At 31.3% G+C, this 19278-nt stretch overlaps 3 protein-coding genes across 3 annotated transcripts; 2 read left to right on the top strand and 1 right to left on the bottom strand.

Moving 5' to 3' along the window:
• Positions 1-1541: 1541 nt before the first annotated feature.
• Positions 1542-4107, bottom strand: LOC100785675 (transcription initiation factor TFIID subunit 11). The gene is made up of 3 exons (XM_003527594.3): positions 3669-4107; positions 3518-3588; positions 1542-1999 (listed from the first exon to the last, which is right to left on the bottom strand). The coding sequence occupies exons 1-3, from the start codon at positions 3978-3980 to the stop codon at positions 1672-1674; spliced, it is 711 nt and encodes a 236-aa protein (XP_003527642.1). The 5' UTR covers positions 3981-4107; the 3' UTR covers positions 1542-1671.
• Positions 4108-7136: 3029 nt separating this feature from the next.
• Positions 7137-12381, top strand: LOC100781933 (ER lumen protein-retaining receptor erd-2.2). The gene is made up of 7 exons (XM_006581101.4): positions 7137-7454; positions 8891-9260; positions 9495-9694; positions 10664-10804; positions 11167-11247; positions 11848-11972; positions 12067-12381. Exons 2-7 carry the CDS (start codon positions 9038-9040, stop codon positions 12113-12115), a joined length of 819 nt encoding a protein of 272 aa, XP_006581164.1. The 5' UTR covers positions 7137-7454; positions 8891-9037; the 3' UTR covers positions 12116-12381.
• A 2828-nt stretch (positions 12382-15209) lies between these two features.
• GASA8 (gibberellin-regulated protein 8) lies at positions 15210-16390 on the top strand. Its single transcript, XM_003527602.4, has 3 exons — positions 15210-15369; positions 15524-15563; positions 15953-16390. Exons 1-3 carry the CDS (start codon positions 15289-15291, stop codon positions 16132-16134), a joined length of 303 nt encoding a protein of 100 aa, XP_003527650.1. The 5' UTR covers positions 15210-15288; the 3' UTR covers positions 16135-16390.
• The last annotated feature ends 2888 nt before the right edge of the window (positions 16391-19278 follow it).

The raw sequence follows: 19278 nt of genomic DNA on the forward strand, positions 1-19278 counted from the left end.
GTTAAAACTTATAATAATAATAATAATAATAATAATAATAAATATTAATTTTTTTCTAACTTACTTTAATTTCTCACTACTTTTATATTATTAGTTTTTTTTTATTCTATCATTTTTTATTAACTGTATTTAACTTTAATTTTTTTATCATTTAAAATTTTTAGAGAGGCACGTCTTCCTTTCGTAATAATAATAAAATAAAGATAACGCCAACTAAACAAGACAAAATTAAATTTATAGATATTTAAACTTACTTTAAGCTATATGCTAAAAAGAAAACTAATAATTTAGCAAAAATAGAAAAAAAAAATATTTAAGGGTGATTTTACTCATTATAAAATAAGTGAATTTTGTATTGGTTTTTTTAACTGGATTCATCCGTTTAACTGCTAGTCTGAAAAATCAAGGCCATCCGTATGATCACCTCTTCAAGTTTTGAATCCAATGTTCTCAACAAGGTTATCAGACAATTAGTTTTCTATAATGACAATTACAGACTTAATTAAAAGACAAAAAAAGAAAGTTCAAGAATCCAATTGAACAAAAAATGTTTTAGGAACTTAATTAAAAATTGTCAAATAGTAAAGGGGCCCAAGAAATAATTTAACGTCTGATTAATCTATTGTCTAATATGTAAAGGAAAAAAAAGAAGTCTTTTCAATTATTTATTATGATATTTTTTTTCACACTCCTTGAGAACTTTTAAACATAAAGAAAAAGTCTTTTTTTTCTCACACTGCTTGAAAAGAAAAAGTAATATATGAGAGAGAAAAAACATGTAACTATAAATAGGAATGTTTGTGAATTAGATTTGATCAATTTTAAAGAAAAAATTTGCATCTGATTCAATTACTTCAATCTTCTTAATTCTTCTTTCAACAATTTTGGTCTAAAATTTAAATTTGATCCTATCTAAAACATTTTGAACTGTAACAATTTTTAGTTTTAGTCTTATTTTTTTTAAAGAAAATATAATAAATATAACAAGAATAATTAAATCTATGAAAAACAGTTAATAGTAGAATAATTCTTTAAATATAGACTATTAAAAATAAATTTATAAATGCAATTAATAGGTAATATAGCCTTCAGCCAAAAAAGGTAATATAGTGAAAATTACATTTATATACCCTCATATAAATAGTTACAATATTATTATCTTTAATTAAAAATATCTATGTATACAATTCTACCAGTATTAGACAATTATATTCTGTGGAAAAAAAGTATCATACATTTATATATAAAAACATATTTGTGTATAATGAATTGGATCCGATGATATTAAAGTCCATCCAAATCATTGTTGGGCTTATAGATCACTCGTCGATGGGTTATTATTATCAAACCACCTGCATGTTCATTATTGTAAACTTCATATTTCAGATGTTGAATACGTGTTGGACATTTCACAATATGACTAAAACAGAGTATGTGAACTAAAGACAACTCTCACCTTTTAAACTAACTATTGAGATTAAGTCTGAACCCAAATTCTTAGAGAAAAATTTGAGTTGTGAGAGTTGGGCCAAGATTAAAACTAGCTGCTCTGTAAACCACGGGCAACATCTTAAAAGTTATATAACATCATGCCATACAAGTTGTGTCACCAGCAATAAATGGTAAAGAAAAAATGCGAAAAATAAATACGAGTGTCACAGAAGGGCATAGTTAAGCCATTTTTCTCCTCTTTGCTACTGATGATAATACAAATTCACCATCAGAGTCTGTGTCATCATCATCATCATCCTCAGAGCTTAGATCCTTAGCCTTCCTCTTCTTGGACTGCTTTGATGTTGTTGTTGTTGTTGTCGTTGTCTTCTTTTTAACAGAAGAGACAGGGGAGGTTGGGCTTTTTTTCTTAACTGTGACAGACTTAGTGTTGCTCTTCACAGCAGCTACAGACTTAACTGGAGAAGTGAGCTTCTGCGGAACTTTCTTCTTCTTCTCAAATACTTTCTTTGCCAAATCTTTGGGAAGCAACCCCGATTCCATCAACCTGCAATTGCATTCAGTCATCAAAAATAAACAATTTTCTATTCTTTATTAACTATGGCAGGTATGTTTTGTTGCTTGGAAGATATTTGCAGAGCAGATAGATTGTCTTGTTTAGACAAGGGGTCCATAGTTAATGTAAAACTCAAGTGTCACTCGTTGCAGTAACTAAGGATTGTTACAACATTTCTCAGGAGTTTATTAAACAAGCGGCACCACAGGGTTCACTGATACTGTTAAGCTATTTAACATCATTGCTGAATCAAAATTAAATCCTTTAAATAATTTGATGACAAAACTTCAAAAAAAAAAAATTGGCATCCTAAACAATTAAAATACTTTTAAATGAATAAAAGTAACAGGGGAACTAAACATTTATTGCCAAAAGTGCCAAGCTAGGTCAATTTGGAGGTGTGAGATACTGAACAGTTTACCTGGATGAAAACTCTAGATATTGCAGCTTCAAGGAACAGATTATAAATCTATCGAATTATTAAATCAAAGAGAATCGAGAGAGATAACTAAGCCTGAAATGATTTTAGAATAAGACATTAAAGCAACAAAAGTATCCTTGTTCTGATGCTCATGACAGTGATAGAAGGTTTGATACAAAAACTGATGACAGATCTAGCATTTTAATCACAAAAATGATAGCAAAATGAGTACATTGCAAATACAATATGGACAGCAAGGGTAGATAGTGTCTTTTGAAAAAGTTTTGAGAAAGAAGCTAGTCTAGCATTAAGTTTCAATCAACTATACACCATTTCCATTCAGCTCACCCCACAAATGCATAAGGGCAGATATACTGGTGCCTATTTACAACTGCTAACCTGGTTTCGGGGTTAGGATTTAGAGGGACAGTATATGTTTATAAATTGTTATGACAGGGAATACATACCCTGGGGAAAGGAGGGGACTCAATAAATGCTCCCTTTTCCTGCCATACTTATTTTGTTTACAAGTCTAGAATCAAAGTTTGTCCATCTCACTCACCCTTTGAAAGAGATGAAAGACTGATCAATCACAAGGGGGAAAAGAAAGGGGGAGAGGGGAGACCCCTAGACCTGCCTTTAAAATGGTTTCTAGTTTGCCTAAACAGAACCTAAAGTAAAAACAGAATCCTTGTCAGGACAATAATAGCAAGCTTAAGTGCATAACCCTCACTTTAGCACAGACAAATTGAGATGTTATAAAAGCAGGAAAATTACTATTGATCCTAATTTGTTTCAATCATTGGCAAATATATTTAACACCTGATATTATATCCCTAACACCAATTCTACAATTCATAGGGCATTTAGCCTACTGAGACCCAAAACAAATTCAATATTTTAGGAGGCTGCAAAATCGTTTTATATTCCAAAATCTAAATACATGTTGAGCCCAGAGCTTTGAAATTAAAAGCAATGCTAACTCTTCTAAAAGGTACTACTAATAGTGTTCATGCTGGGGAGCCATAATGAGCATTTCAGCTAAATTATATTCCACAAAGAAGACACAAAACAGTAACAAAACAAACCAGATTTGTGACATTTCGCTGCTGGGGACTTGCTTGAACAAAGTCTCGTAGAAAATCCTAAGAGGGTCTTTCTGAAAAAATAGGAAAAGTAAACTTAAAATGACAGAAAAGGAACAAGAGCGAAGAGAAGAGAAGAGAAACATAAGCATACCTCCTCGGGTGGATCTCGTTTCTGGCCAGGTAAATCATAAACCTTTTTTTCTTTCTTCTTCTTATTATTCTTATTCTCTTCCTCTTTCTTTATTGTTATCCTCTTTTTCTTCACTTCCTTGGAGTTGGAGGTGCTTCTCCAGATGGGAATGTCGTCGTCATTTTCTTCCTTCTTGACTTTAGGACCCTTCTTAACGGCTTCGGGCTCTTCTTTCTTGAATTTTGTGACCTTTTTGGAAACGGAACTCTTGTTGTTGGAATCCACCTCTTTCTTCACCACCGGCTTCGAATCTTCCGAAGCCATTTTTCTCATGAAAGAAAATCAATTTCAATCTGCAATGCGAGTCGGAAGGGAAGTGTACAATACCAGAATTGCAGTGCTGCCCTTTTCCCCTTCGTTTCACCAAAAGTGTACTTTGAGGTTTTGAATCCAAAACTATGCGTTTTGTATATCTTCACTTCAGATACAATAAAATACAAAATTTGGGCCTGGATCCAAATAAGGCCTCGTTATTTGAGGCCACTGTTACTATTCCCATTCCATTGCTTTTTTCTCTAAATTCACCTCAGCAATCATACTTCTGTGTTTTTATTCTCTCGAAAACACGTTGAGGCCTAACTCGTGTGAGTTGTTATAAATTCTGACATTGTTTTTATTCTTATGAATAAAAAAAAATTCTTAAAACACATTTCCATTATTCACAATACATAACATAAATGTGCCTTTTTTTATCATAGACATTTTTCTGTTTATACCACATAGTTCAAGTCATATAAAATCGTTACGAGTCGGGTATTTAACGTGCCATTTTATTGCAAGGGTTTGTCAAAGCAATATAAAAGGAAACGTATTTTTGTTTTGTAGTGTGAATCAATGTGTTACACTAATGAAATTATAAATTATCCATAAATTGGATAGAAAGAACTTTCATCCTTCATTCGCCATTTTTTTTTATATAAATTTCTTGTCGAAGGCTTTTGAAGGATAGTGATAAAATGAAGATGGTTCAGGCAAAAGGCTCACGATTTGTAAAAAAAAAAAAAAAAAAGGAAAATTCCAATGATCAAAATATTGTCACCCTCGTGGTAATATATTTTTAGTTATAATATTTAATGATTTTTAATTTTTGTTTTATCTTGAACGACACTAATAAATAGATTACCTTGATGAATCTTTCTACAAATAATATCCTACAAAAATTAACAAAATCAAAACACAAAACATGCTAATATGTGTACGGTTCCGAACTCACAAGATACATATGATATTCTACATAGCACCAAGAGACACATGTTCACCCTTACTACAAAAGCGAGGACGTCTGACCTTTAGCAACTGGACTCCCTGACTAACAAGTTATATGTAACATATTAATATTTGAATATCTTGTCTATTCACAGATAATTAATTATTTATAAGCTCATACATTATTTACAAGATACAATTATTTTTTACCTTTTATCTATAAATTAATATTTATCTCTAATATTATCTATAAGCTCTGACTATGATTTATAAACCGAAAATTATTTGTAAAGACTATAACAATCCATACAAATAAGGACTAATAGTCACGCTTCCCTATTATAAATAAAAGTTCCATCAAACCCTTTGCACATCCCCATTATCTCAACCGCTCACCTTTCAAGCTTAAGCATATTTGCATTTATATGCATATACTTGCTTACTTCTCCTCACTTATATTATTGTGTTAAATCCTTTGTTTTGCAGATTTCTCCTCCTACCAAAGGCATCTCTCTGAGTCGACGTATAAAGTCTGGAACCCTACATCTGCCTCATCAACCCTGATGTGTCTCGGTTCCGGATTTTAGTAAGAACAATATGTCAATGATAAATGTTATCATATCAAAGGTAAAGTATGTAAAGTCTCTATTAGTCTCAATTTAGAAAAAAAAATTAAAATCATTAAAATTCTAAAATGTAACTAGAAATCTATTACCTTGAGGGTAACAATATTTTGACAGCTGTAAATTTCTTTTAAATTATTTTGCCAAAACGTGAGCCTTTTAGTTGAACTATCTCCATTTTATCTTTACCCATCGAGGGCTTTCGTCAAAAAAATTATAACAATTAATGGGGAATGAGGGATGGAAGTTCTTTCTACCAAAATATGAACATTTTATAATGTGATACAATGTTATCTTTTAACTATTAATAATTTTCTAAATTGTATTATAATGCAATTCAAATAGAAAGTTTAAAATGATAGTTTGGAAGAGATAAGTTTTTAAAAAATCAAACATAAAAATGAAGATAAACTGAGAGTAGTTTGAGATGATTGATAATTTTTTAATTAGTTGGTAAACCAGATTAAATTTGGAATTAAAATTAAAAGTATTCAAAAGGAAAAAAATTTAAAAATAAATTAAATGCTCAATGTATATGATTAGGATAAGACATGGGTTTCAATAAGGGTTATAATCAGCTTATCACGTTCTTATCTTGTATTACTCTTATATCTCATCCTATTTTTATCATATATTATTGATAGTTGTAGCATGTGGTGCTAAAAAAGATTCAATTTTCTTTTTGATTTATGGTTTTTTACTTTTTACTCTTATATCATATTCTATTCTATCATATTTCGATAGTTGCAACATATGGTGCCAAAAAATATTCAATTATCTTACCAATATATGAACAATTTATAGTGTGATACAATATTTAAATATAAAAATGAAAATGATAGTTTGAAAAAATTAAGTTATTAAAACAAATTAAATTTACAAATAAAAAATAGTTTGAAATGACTGATAAAGATTTTTTTTAATAAGATGTTAAATCAAATTAAAATTTGGCAATCAATTTTAAAATTATGAAATCATGAGAGAAATCGAGTATGAAAATTTGAACATATATTCTTCACACAAATGAGTTTTTAAATTTACAATTTTTAAATATAATCGTGACTTTGTTAATTACACATGCAAAAATGCGTCCATACCCCAAATGTGTTCTGTGATAGTTTTTATCGGTCATTTTGTTAGAATTATTAATTGTTAATGACGTTAATTCTAAATTGGCAGAAGGATCAATCATGAATTAAATTTAAACTGTTTAATTATTTAAAAATACATGATAAAAAACTTTTATTATCTGACTTGAATGTAAAAAAAACATCAGACTTGAAAATTAATCGTTATCTGTTGCATCTGGACGTGAGAATTTCTCCTTCCATATGAAAGCAATTTAGAATATATTCTTCTAATTCTTGATAGAACAAACGCCGCGCGTGCCTCTCATTTTGGTATCAATCCCAATTCCCAAATGGAAACTCGATCGATGGACCAAAAACAAAAAGCTCAAAGAAAAGGTGGTATCATTTTGGTATCTACCTTAGAATTTATGCTAAAGCAAACTATACAGAAATCACAAATTTGGTCTCAATTAATTTGCCGAATGGTACTATAAATTTCTCTAACATCGTAAGTTACTAGAAAGTGAGAGAAATTAATAAGAATGGTGTGGCCTTTGAAGGAGAGAGGAAGCAAGCTAGGGTGGACAAGAAGCACTTTGTAGTCCCTATCTGCAACTCCTGGCCATAGTTGGCGTGCGTCGTCATGTTTTTGTTATTTGTTCCACGTCTTCCTCTTGGTCTTGCCCCTCGTGGTTCCATTTTTTGGAGGCACAAGAGTACCAACAGAAGCTGGGAGTAGCGCAGTTGGTGGCCTTGCTCTTGGTTTTGGCCTCTTACCTCTCCGATTTCAGGTCCATGTGGTCACCACTCATTTGGAGACCCTACTAGTTGCTACTACTATCATATATGTAAGTCATCATATTCATATGATACCATCTGTGAGATTAATCCAAATTACTAGTTTCTTAGGATTCGGCCAATTTTTGTGTATCCCATTCCATCATAATCACACTTTATTATTACTAATATATACACTACTTCTAGTTGGTCTCAGTCTAATTGATTATACTCCCCTTAAGTTTTTTTTTTTTTTTTTTTTAACTCTTCTTAATCGGGACTTCCGAGGTCAATTTTAATTTCAGTTATCATTACCACCATGCTGGATACCTACAAGCATCGCTTTGAGTTTGATAGAAATCATAGATTCATGGAATGGACGATCCTGTGAACCATAACTAAATCTAAATGAACCCCTCATGAACCATCACACTAATATTTGAACTTATGTCTTCATGTATATTGTTCCAAATCTTGATCACTAGATCAACTCTAGTGATTTCTCAACTTTTCAACATGGATCAGACACAATAAACTATGAGTGATAATATATATATATATATATATATATATATATATAAAACGTTAAGTACTTGTAAAAGATAATGTTGAAGTGAAGTGAATATTTTTATCAAAGTAACAATATATGATCATATATGCATACATATTATAATGAAACAGATAGAGTTGTCAAACACTCTATTAGGTTATTAAATAAAGTTAGGTTGGAAAAAAAATGTGACCTAAATAAAAATAGACCAGCTTGAACTAAAAGATTATGAATCTAAATTTAATGAGTCTATTTTGACATGATATTATTTTGATTTTTTATTATTTTTTAAAAAAATTATAAATTAACAAAAAACAGGTCAATTCATACTAACTCAATATAATCAAGGGTAAATAATTATTTTTGTGTATGAATGTGTAATTCATTGACAATCATTTGGGGACAAATTCGTCTTTCTATATCGCGTAAATTATTTTATCAACAGACAAATAAAAGTTAATAGTCAGATATATTTATCGTACTTTTTACACATTCGAAAACTAAATTTTATATTTTTATTTTTCAGGAATATATTTATTTACGAATTACACACTTACAGACAAAATAAAAGTGATTATTTATCATATAATCAATAATTTCAATGTTGAGGAATGAATATTTGTTTTTTCCTGCACTTTCATTATTGGACCATGCATCGGCCATTATTGGTTTCAATCAAAACTTGGATTGATGTAATACTTTGAGTTGAGGTGGCCCATTATACAGACTAAAACCCAAGCCTAATCCAAAATATAATATGATAATTAAGTTTTTTTTTTATCTACATTTATTCCCGACCTAATAAATTGGAATTTTCATTCCTTTCTCTCCAAATATAAATAGTTTATACTCTCAAATGAATTGATTTTAGTTTTAATTTTATTATGTGAAAATCCCTTCTTTATCCTTAATTGTAGTAATTAGTTTTGATATATTTGAATTGCATGAATGGGCCAGGGCCATTACCAAATGAAAGATGCACGGAGGAGATGACGTGGGAAGAAAGTCGTTGAGCAAGTATTCACACGTGTCCCCCAAACTACACACATTATCTCCTTCCTTTCTTGGGAAAGTCAATCAATTAATCTGCTGGAAAACAAAAAAATGAAGGGAAGCAAGAGGCCCATCCACGCCGTCACCACATGGGTTCGGCGCCAACCGCCCAAGATGAAGGCCTTTCTCGCGGTGCTGTCCGGCCTGGCAGCCCTGCTCTTCCTCAGAATCTTCGTTCACGACCACGACAGCCTCTTCGTCGCCGCCGAGCTTGTCCATGCGTTAGGAATCTCCGTCCTCATTTACAAACTCACCAGGGAAAAAACCTGTGCCGGTACCTTCCAATTCCTTTCTTTTTCTCAAAATATAAAAAATAAATAAAAATTAAAAAATTACCCTCGACATTTCATGTTAGGGTTGTATTAAATTGGGCCTTTGATTAATTGGATTGGTGTGATTCTTGTGGTGTTAATGTACGATCTTGTTATGATTTTAACAGAAATTAATCTTATATCTTTTGTGATGTGTGTGCATGCAAGATGTAACGGTTGATTTTAAATCTTTTCAGGGCTTTCGCTTAAGTCGCAGGAGCTGACGGCTATGTTTCTAGGTGTTAGACTTTATTGCAGTTTTGTGATGGAGTATGATATACACACCCTACTCGATATGGCAACCTTGGTCACAACCCTTTGGGTTATTTATATGATACGCTTCAAATTGAAATCCAGTTATATGGATGATAAGGACAACCTTGCAATGTACTATGTGGTCAGTTATCTAATGCCTAATAACCTCTTATATAAGAAACTGCAGTTGGTGAAAAATGTGGTTTTTCTGCAAACTTTTGGGGTAGGATTGTGTTAAAACAGTTTAGGAACTTCTGAAATTTATAAAAGGTTTAATTAATAGCTTCCAAACTTATCTTCTTTAGTCCCTATAGTTAATAAGTGAATTTTTTACCTATAGTTAATAAGTGAATTTTTCAATCCCAGAAGTTTACATTTTAATTCTTGTTCTACTATTTAAATTCTTTTAACTCCATTATAAAATACAATCGACGACAAGAGGATAAAAAATACGATCAATGACACGTAAGAGGAGTCCTTAAAAGAGTTAAAGAATTTTAACGGCAGAGACTTTTGAGAATTAAAATATCAGGGACTAAAAAATTCACATATTAATTATATGGAGTAAAAGTGATAAGTTTGAAAATTATAGGGAATAAGTGGGTAATTAAACCTTTATAAAATTCTATTATCTGTATGGTTATTATTAGTTGTATTTTTCTTCTCTGTATTGTTGATTCCTCGTGTATTCCCTCTCCCTTAAAATGGATACGGTTTTCATAGAAATGGGAAGGGAAGGGCATTGTTTGATTGTGTGTTCTGTCATTCCTGCACGCTTGTTTGGCTTGATTTCCTGTTCAAAAACATACATTTTAATGTCTGACTACGCGGAAAGTGATTTTGGAGTAGTGCTTAATTCTAATTTTTGTTTTTGAAATCTCAAAATGGGATCAAGGCAGCAGAAATTTCACCTTACCATTTGTTACTATTTCTATAGTTTTCCCTTTACCTGTGAATTTATGAAATGAAAGGTTTTTTTTTTAACCAAAATGAAAGTATTTTCTGTCATAAGAACTAGGATATTTTATTTTCCATGTGACTGATTGAATGATGATTCAATTGCTATGCCTCTGAGTATGGAGTGTTCTAATTTTCTTTTACGAAAATGCAGGTTATACCTTGTGCCGTGCTGTCCTTGCTTATTCATCCAACAACCCGGCATCATCCACTTAATAGGATTCTCTGGGCATTTTGTGTTTATCTTGAAGCTGTTTCTGTTCTCCCTCAGCTGCGAGTCATGCAGAACGCGAAGGTCTCAAAGATATACGTTTCTGCCTTTTACCTTTTCTTTATGGCAAATGCTAACCAGTGAGTGCCCTTAGGGCATTGGTTAAGGAACTAAAATTGCACTGTCCATGACATTTTTTAGTTCTCATAATTTTAACATTAAATACTTTTTCCTTTTAATTTCTTAACAAATAAACTAAGGGCACTGGTTAGCAAAACCCTTTCTTTATTATCTTTTGAATCTCTTAAATGGTGACGATGATGATGTAGTTATTACATCTTCCTTTGCTAGTTAGTCTTCACTCTTCATAAATACAGTTATCATTCAACTTTGCCTATCAGTCTTTCTAAATAAAGTTGGATTTAATTTTTAAATTCAACTTTCAGATTGTTGAACCATTCACAGCACACTATGTTTTTGCCCTTGGAGTTGCAAGGTTCTTGAGTTGTGCACATTGGGTCCTCCAGGTTTTTCAACTCCTCTTAAGTTTTTATCACCTAATTCTGCAAATACGCATTCAAATTTATTGTAATGTTCCAGAGATGTGTGGTATGTAGAATTTTGATATTTAAAACCTTCGATCATTAGAAGTCTTTGCTTGAATGTTTCTGTATGATACTTCTACTTTAAACTAATTTACCAAATGACGATAGGGTTCTGATGGTTCCTAAGGAGAGTCGTTGCATAAGAATTTTGGCATCAAGATTTTTGGCTTGCTAGTTATGTCTTTTGACCTTGTCAGCCTTTAATTTAATATCCAATGATAGATGATAGATAGGCCGACCATATACTTTGGCCTAGTTTTGATTACCTTTTTACCTTATGTGAGTTTTCCAGTAGAATAACTTTATAGGCCAAGATTGTCAAGCTCTATTTTGTTGGTAGGTAACTATAAAGATGAAAAAGCTCTTAAAAAAACTGAATTGCATCAATTAATTTTAACTTATGCAAGAAATTTGATTCATTTACCCCCTTGATTAATTTTATTTTCGTTTTCTATGCATTTGTTAAGAAGTTTATTTAAACTGATTCTGTGAGTAAGAGCATGGCTGTGTTGTCTTCCTCAGGTATTAGATACTCGTGGACATCTACTGACTGCATTGGGTTATGGATTGTGGCCTTTTATGGTTCTTCTATCAGAAATTGTGCAAACTTTCATTCTGGCAGATTTTTGCTACTACTACGTCAAGAGGTGGATAGTAAAATTATCAGAATATGCAATATATCATATCTTAATATGCTCTCGTCAACTTTCTGACCTATTTTTTTTACTTCCTTGGCTACAGTCTTGTTGGGGGACAACTTGTTCTTCGACTTCCTTCAGGAGTGGTGTAACTTAACATTCAAGTAGGACGTTCCTTTAACATGCAGCACTCAAGGAAGTCAGAGTAGCTAGTTAATCTTTTGATATGTTATGTATCTATCTGCGGTCATTGAGTGAACAGTTCTCAACTGCGGTCTAACTTCCTAAAATTTTAATTTATCTTTTGATCAGTTCGGGTTAGTATTGGTAGTTAGCAGATATCAAAATATCAAATGATCCTTTGGATACGAGCAAATGCCAGTTGACAATTGATGTTAAAAGAAATCAATTATAACAATTGGAGCCTTGTGGTGATGGATTTGATGGGGGCACCGTACTTGCATACACCAGTCTCGAGCCAGAACTCTACTTGATCACACCTTGTCTTACGTATCTATCTTGCCCAAGAAATCACAAGGTGTTTTAAGGCCTTGTGCGCTTTGGAATTGGAGCGGTTTCTCTGCTTTCCAATTTATCCTTTCACAGTCCAGGAAAAGCAATAATTTGATAAATTGATCCCTAAACGTTTACAGGAGAAGAAAATAAGAAGAAAAATAAACTTATTTAGAAGTTAAAATTATTCTATGCATAAGTTGAATTTTTTTTTGGAGAAACTAATTATAAGAAATAATTACTATATTTTAAACTTGGTTAAATTTCTTTTATATCTTTAGTTTATCTAAGTATTCAATGGATTACGAGTATTCATATTAAATGTGATCATTATTTACCACTTTAAACTTGGAGATTTTTTGAAATAAAAATTAAACTTATGATACTATTATTCAAAAATAATTAATTTAATTACTTTCTTTGGTGTTGATAATTTCTCTTATATTTCTTATAAAAGATAAAAAGATCAAAGGTGGTAGTATTTGCTTATCCAAAAAATATATCATCTATTATTATCATTGTTGTTGCATTTATTGTGATGATGGTAGTGATTATAATAACAATAATAAAGGTCATGATAGGATAAATAAAACAGTGAATGTGACCATAATCATAATGATAAGTAATATATGTTTTTAAAAAGATAATTCTAGCGAGTCAAATTTAAATTAGTTATGGCAATTTATACTATTTATTGTTATGAATGATTAGCATATATTAAACCTAAAATCATACAATAATAAATGGGGTATATCCTGTAATTAGAAAAAATTAGTAGTTTCCCTAGAAGGTCTATATCAAGATGTTAAAACAAATGTAACAGGTGCGCTTGTCTATACATAAGAAATTTAATCTTGCTAATAACCTCTATTACAGAAAATTGATAATCTTCAAAAATCAGTTTGTTCATAGACAGTCAGATGCAGTAGACTATAATTGTTATAGTCACACAACGAAATTTTTTTCCTTGAACACTTGATGTAGATCTACCCTTAATTAAAGAGTCAGTAATGTGTTGCAAAGAAGTAAAAGACCTGCGAAAAGGAGCCAAATCACGGATGTGAGCCCAAACTTGAAGAAATTTTCTATAAGAAAAGAACAAATGAGCATTTGACTCAACCTCATTTGAACATGAAGGGTAGAGGGAACCCTTGTTAAAAAAAATAGTTTTGTGAAGAGTAAACAGCCAATTCCTTTTAACAAACCAAAGAATGAAAGACATAATACCTTCTTAATCATAGTTTAGAAGTCCAATCTACCCCTTGCAACTAATAATTTTTTTCTGAAATCGCAAGTTATTTTTGTATCCTTTTAATCGTTTATTCTTTCAATATTTTCTTTAATTTTGATCTCTGAAGTCTGATCCTTATGTCCAGCTTGGTTTATTTTGTCCATATGGGACTAAACAGAATAGACAAAAAAAAAAGATATAATCTCATATTACCGTGTAACAGCTATGGTGCCAAAGCACACAGCTGTCAGGATTGCCTTCTGCATCTCTTTTCCTATATTTTAGCTTACTTTATTTGCTAGTTTCTCTTCCAATTTCACAATGTTATTTACTTGATATCAAAATTCATACATCACCGTCTCCCAAAGCCTTAGTTGGCGGCGAGCCACTTCACAAATTCTTGGCTGTTATAATAACAATAATAATAATCCAGCACCTGTAGTTTTCCGTCCACTATTCCCCCTTCCCCAATAATGCAATTTAATTAGTCCCAATAAAATGATCCTACTTTTGTGGTCTCATACGCATAGTTAGGTAGCGCTGCATTTAGCACCTATGATATGGCCAAGAAAAATACGTAGCCTCGTACGTCGAGTCCTTAAAATTGCATAGCATGCTCTTCCGCTTCGATTGCAGTCAAAAGGCCTAGTTAATTGTAACTTCAATCTATTATTCTACTATTCTTAACCTGTTTTGCTTTATAGATTTGTTGCAAATAAATCTGAGTGATGTTTTATACTTCAAAAAGATTATCATGTTAATAGTGTTGAAAATTTTAAGGGTCTCTCTTATTGACTCATATATTAACCACTATTATAACATATGGCTTAGACAATGTATTTGGCAGAAGACAAAATTAAGAGAAGCGTATTTATGGCTCAATGAAAGGGCTGAGCCATCTGAATAGTTAGTTCATCACGCTGCAAAAGCACTTTGTGTCGCCTGTTATATTGCGTACACTCGATGGTTCCAATTCCAACAGCTCTTTTCACTACCAAATGTCTACACATCAGTCACTAATGGAGGAGTATACAATAAAAACTTTCAATTTCAGGTCTATTCCGTGTCGTATCAGAACAAGAGTATCCCGCTCCCATTTTTATTATATATTTTCTTATCCGTGCTTTATACACATGGATTATTTTTTAATTTTAACTAAAATGCTATTATATTTAAATCAATTAATTTTGCCATATGCTTTTAATCGAAAATTTAAAAAATAAATAGAGTAGAGCAGTGAAAATTATTTATAATTTTGTTTTCTGTTATAATTTTTATTTAACAATCTTTATACACGCATATTGAAGTGTTTAAGCAAGCTAGTACCCATTGTTTGTAGTATTCTCTTCTAACTATAAATAAATACTCCTAGTTTCACATTCCATGAACTTTTTCATTATTTGTTTTTATTTTTAATTAACAATCCTTATACACGCATACTGAAGAGTGAAGAGTTTAAGCAAGCTAACGCTCACTGATTGTTTGTAGTATTATCTTTTGACTATAAATAAAGGCTCCTAGTTTAACATTCCATGCACTTTTCATTTTCAAGCACAATACCTCTTCCAATCTCTCTTTGCTATGGCTATCTCAAAGCTTCTAGTTGCATCCCTTCTGGTATCCTTTGTCCTCTTCCATCTCGTGGATGCTGATGACCAATCGGTAATTTAATTAAAGATGCTGCTTCTTCATTTTTATATATATTAGTGATTCTTTAATTCTGTATAGTTTAAATAATCCTTGTCACCTTATAATTAAATTACTGTTTTAATATTTAACTAATAACTAATTTATACATGCTTTTGAGAAACCGCAGGCACACGCACAGACTCAGGGTTCTCTTGTTCAGCATATAGGTATTCCATCAGCATCTGTACGCGCGATATTTTATTAATTTAAGAACAATTTTTTTTAAAAAAAAACAGTGGGTAATGACAACGAATTACTTGATTTTGAGCATATACTTACTAAATTAAGGAAAGGCATATGCTCCCCTGATTTTTTTGGGACAACTCTCTTTAGCTCTGTTCACGTCGTCTAAACCAATTAATATATCACCAAATTTTAGAACAGAATTGATGTTAAATGATAAGAAAAGATAATTGTGGCAAGCAAAATGTAATCATCATGTTAGTTTATAATTTTATCAAACAGTTTACGCACACCAAAAAATCAATATATTGATTTGATTTAATTGAATTAGATTTTGAACTAATTACTAACTTGAATGATGAATTGATTTCAGATTGTAATGCTGCATGTGCTGCGAGGTGCCGTTTAGCATCTCGTCAACGCATGTGTCACAGAGCATGTGGAACTTGCTGCAGACGCTGCAACTGCGTGCCACCGGGAACTTCCGGTAACCAAGAAGTGTGTCCCTGTTATGCCAGTCTCACCACCCACGGTGGCAGACGCAAGTGCCCTTAATTAGAGTGTGATACCCTTCCAACCCATGCAAGTTATTATATATATGGCCTTGCTTTGCAATCTCGTCATGGTATGTTACGTGCAACAAAATGTCAATGTGTTCGAAGACTACCAGCGTCGGTGGAAAATAAACTTGTGTCTTTTCAATGCATGTTGAATCGTTGCAGTGCTATTATGCTTTCTCTTTATCAGCTGTTGACTGTTGTATCGATCATCAAGCTTATATAATAATAAAGCTTAATTTGTTGTGTTGCTATTTTGGGTAAAAGAGATTGAGACTACAAAGCCAGCTTACATAGTGTGTTATTTAGGTCGTCGAAATTAAATACTACTAACCAAGACAACTTGGGTTGTGGTTTTATCCACACTAACCCTCCTTAATCCTCTTCATTAGTAAATGCCTTAATGGAGTCAGAAGCTACCCAGGATGACAAATCCAAGTTACGCGCGCGATATCTGAAGGCAAAGTGTTGCCTTTATTTAATCCTTTGAGACTTGAGGTCTAGCCAGTTCATCTCAATGTTTAATAAAATTTAATGAAAGAAAACAACTTACTTATAAATATTATTAGTATTGATGTTCGATCCATCAAAACTGATGTTTCAGTTTGGTATAGTTATTATTTTTGTCTTAAGCTATGCTTGTCAATATAGTTTTTTTTTCTTAGGTTATGTTTGGTAAAAATAAAAGAAAAGTTAGTTAGCTTAGTTGTTAAAAGATTAAATTTATTAAGATAATTTATGGAATTATAAGTGTTAGATAAAAATATATGCTAAAGTAATTAATAAAAGTAAAATAACATAAACAAGCATGCTTATATGATACTTTAATGTTTTTATTTTATTGATAAAAATATATTTGGGGTATCTGTAATTTCAAATTTTAATTAATTTCAAACTCTTTTATTTTTTTTGTTATTTATAGATTAATTGTTTTAATTATATTTTTAGTTTCAATTATATATATATATATATGTGTGTGTATGTATTCATATTGTATATTTTACTATATTCTTATTCTATAATAATTAAATAAATATTGTAAACATGTGGTTAAAATAAATTTTTAATTTTAAAAAATATCTAAAAATAATAACAAAAATAAAATTCTATGGTAGAAAGAGGAAGAAGAGAAACAAAAAGAATAAAAAAATTATACTTTAAAGTAAAAAAATTGTAAAAAAAATAATAAATATTTTATATATAAATGAAGAATAAAAATAAAGAGATAAAAACTGATCATTTAAAAAATGTTAGTAACATTTCAAACAACATTGTAAATTATTAAAATAAGCTTATTTATCGGATGTCATTAATAATGTCAAACAAACTTTTTAATTAGCAAAAAAGTTAAAAATTAAATGAAAATGTTTGATAAAAAATTATTTAACAGCTAAAATTATCAATATTAATTAAATAAAATATTAATTAATTTAAATAAAACATTAATAATTCTTATAATTATTTCAAACTTAATTTTAGCCCTAAACAAATCAATCCATAGTGGGTTGAATAACACAAAGCGCTACTCTTGGACCAAAATCCGTGCTCGAGCCCCAAAGTGTGTCTCTCATTATCTAATTTGGATCCTATATTGTCTTTGGGCTACTGCTACGAGAAATACCGAACTGGTTAAAAAAACATTCGCACTATACATTTTTTATATTCCACTTTTGACGTACCTAGCCTCTTCTACTTGCGAAGGAAGACTCCACAAGGTGAAATGCAAAGGTCATTACCAAGCAAATACAACCAATACAATGGAATAAATTAAGAAAGTGAAATTATTTGGTTGTATTCGATTGCATTTCATTACAATTAATTTAACAGTAAAAACTGTGTGGAATAACTGTTTTGAGAAAATGAGTAAACCATGTTAACACTTCCTCAATCACTGCTAATAAAACATCTTATTACCAAGCAGAAAAATATCTATATTTTTATCATGTTTGATTTCAAGACAAAATATAAACATTTAGGACATAGTAAGAGTAATTTTTACACTTTAGCAAAAACTATAATAAAATGTAATTTTTAAACTATGTCATTGATAAAGAATATTTATAAGTTTTGTTAATGATTGATTTGTGTTAGAAAACTTATCTATTATCTTTAGTAGAATTAACTTTTTTAACCATCATTTTCCTATTTACAAAGTTTGGATATAAGACATTATTTTAAAGGACGGAGTTTTGTTCTACTAAAAAATTTATTGGTTGTAATTATTCTTGTAGCTTGTGTCTCAGGGGAGGGGACCTAGTTCAAGAGCACTTAAGTGTAAGTGTAATGTGCATATCTAGGTCAATTTTTAGGGTTTGTATAAGGTGCATTTTAATTGACTGATCTGATATACTCGTAAGGATCTTATTACATCTGATCTATCAGTTGCTTCGAGATCCTTAGGCATGTTTCCCAAGTGGTTAAGGTTGGTTGGGGGCCAAGGTTTTGGTAGTGTGTCTGTTAAGGTGTCTAATTGATAGTGTGAGCACATAAGGTCGGGTTCTAAGTCCCTTGAGCGTGTGAAGTCCGACCGAGGGCATTGTGAAGAGTAGAACCAATTGAAAGGATCAAGGGATACAAAGTTCCACAACTTCGAGGGCGAAAGCACGAAGATGCTAATTCCAACACATTGGTTCTCCATCTACGAACATGTAAAATTGAAGGGGTGCAACAATAAATTATATTAACAGTAAGTATATATTTTTTTATAAAATATATAAAGCAAAAAAAGTCTCATATATTAAAAAAATGTCATATTTTGACAAAAAGGCCTCAAGTACATCTCTCACATTTAAAGTAATTTTTTTAGACCTTATTTACTGTTACATCGGTCTTAACAAAATGAGCCCTTACTTCAGTAGGTGAACTACACACAATGGAGGCAGAAATTAGCGAAGTAATTGAAGGGTGGATTAGAAGAAAGAGATGTGGCAGTCACGCAGGAAACATGATCCTTGCCGCTGAGAATGAAATAATCATAAATGGCGTTTCAACTTAGAATTTCAAAGGTGAAGAAGCTTAGGTTAGGACTTCTTGGGAGTGTTTGTTTTGCTTCGCTCCAATTGCAACTCTAATACCACCAACCCCGCCTTCCGCAATTACGCCTCTGTATCAAACTCGTGTTCACAAAACCAATTCATAACAG

Source organism: Glycine max, chromosome 6 (genome assembly GCF_000004515.6).
Source record: "Glycine max cultivar Williams 82 chromosome 6, Glycine_max_v4.0, whole genome shotgun sequence".
Classification (NCBI taxonomy): domain Eukaryota; kingdom Viridiplantae; phylum Streptophyta; class Magnoliopsida; order Fabales; family Fabaceae; genus Glycine; species Glycine max.

Bases quoted from the DNA above. Each gene is read 5' to 3' on its own strand.
- LOC100785675 (XM_003527594.3), bottom strand. From the start codon at position 3,980: ATGAGAAAAATGGCTTCGGAAGATTCGAAGCCGGTGGTGAAGAAAGAG. The intron at 3,589-3,668 runs GTATGCTTATGT...CTATTTTTTCAG, and splicing joins AACGAGATCCACCCGAGGAG to AAAGACCCTCTTAGGATTTT. The intron at 2,000-3,517 runs GTTTGTTTTGTT...ATGCAATTGCAG, and splicing joins AGCGAAATGTCACAAATCTG to GTTGATGGAATCGGGGTTGC.
- LOC100781933 (XM_006581101.4), top strand. From the start codon at position 9,038: ATGAAGGGAAGCAAGAGGCCCATCCACGCCGTCACCACATGGGTTCGG. The intron at 10,805-11,166 runs GTCTCAAAGATA...TTCAACTTTCAG, and splicing joins GAGTCATGCAGAACGCGAAG to ATTGTTGAACCATTCACAGC. The intron at 11,973-12,066 runs GTGGATAGTAAA...CCTTGGCTACAG, and splicing joins TGCTACTACTACGTCAAGAG to TCTTGTTGGGGGACAACTTG.
- GASA8 (XM_003527602.4), top strand. From the start codon at position 15,289: ATGGCTATCTCAAAGCTTCTAGTTGCATCCCTTCTGGTATCCTTTGTC. The intron at 15,370-15,523 runs GTAATTTAATTA...GAGAAACCGCAG, and splicing joins TGGATGCTGATGACCAATCG to GCACACGCACAGACTCAGGG. The intron at 15,564-15,952 runs GTATTCCATCAG...AATTGATTTCAG, and splicing joins TTCTCTTGTTCAGCATATAG to ATTGTAATGCTGCATGTGCT.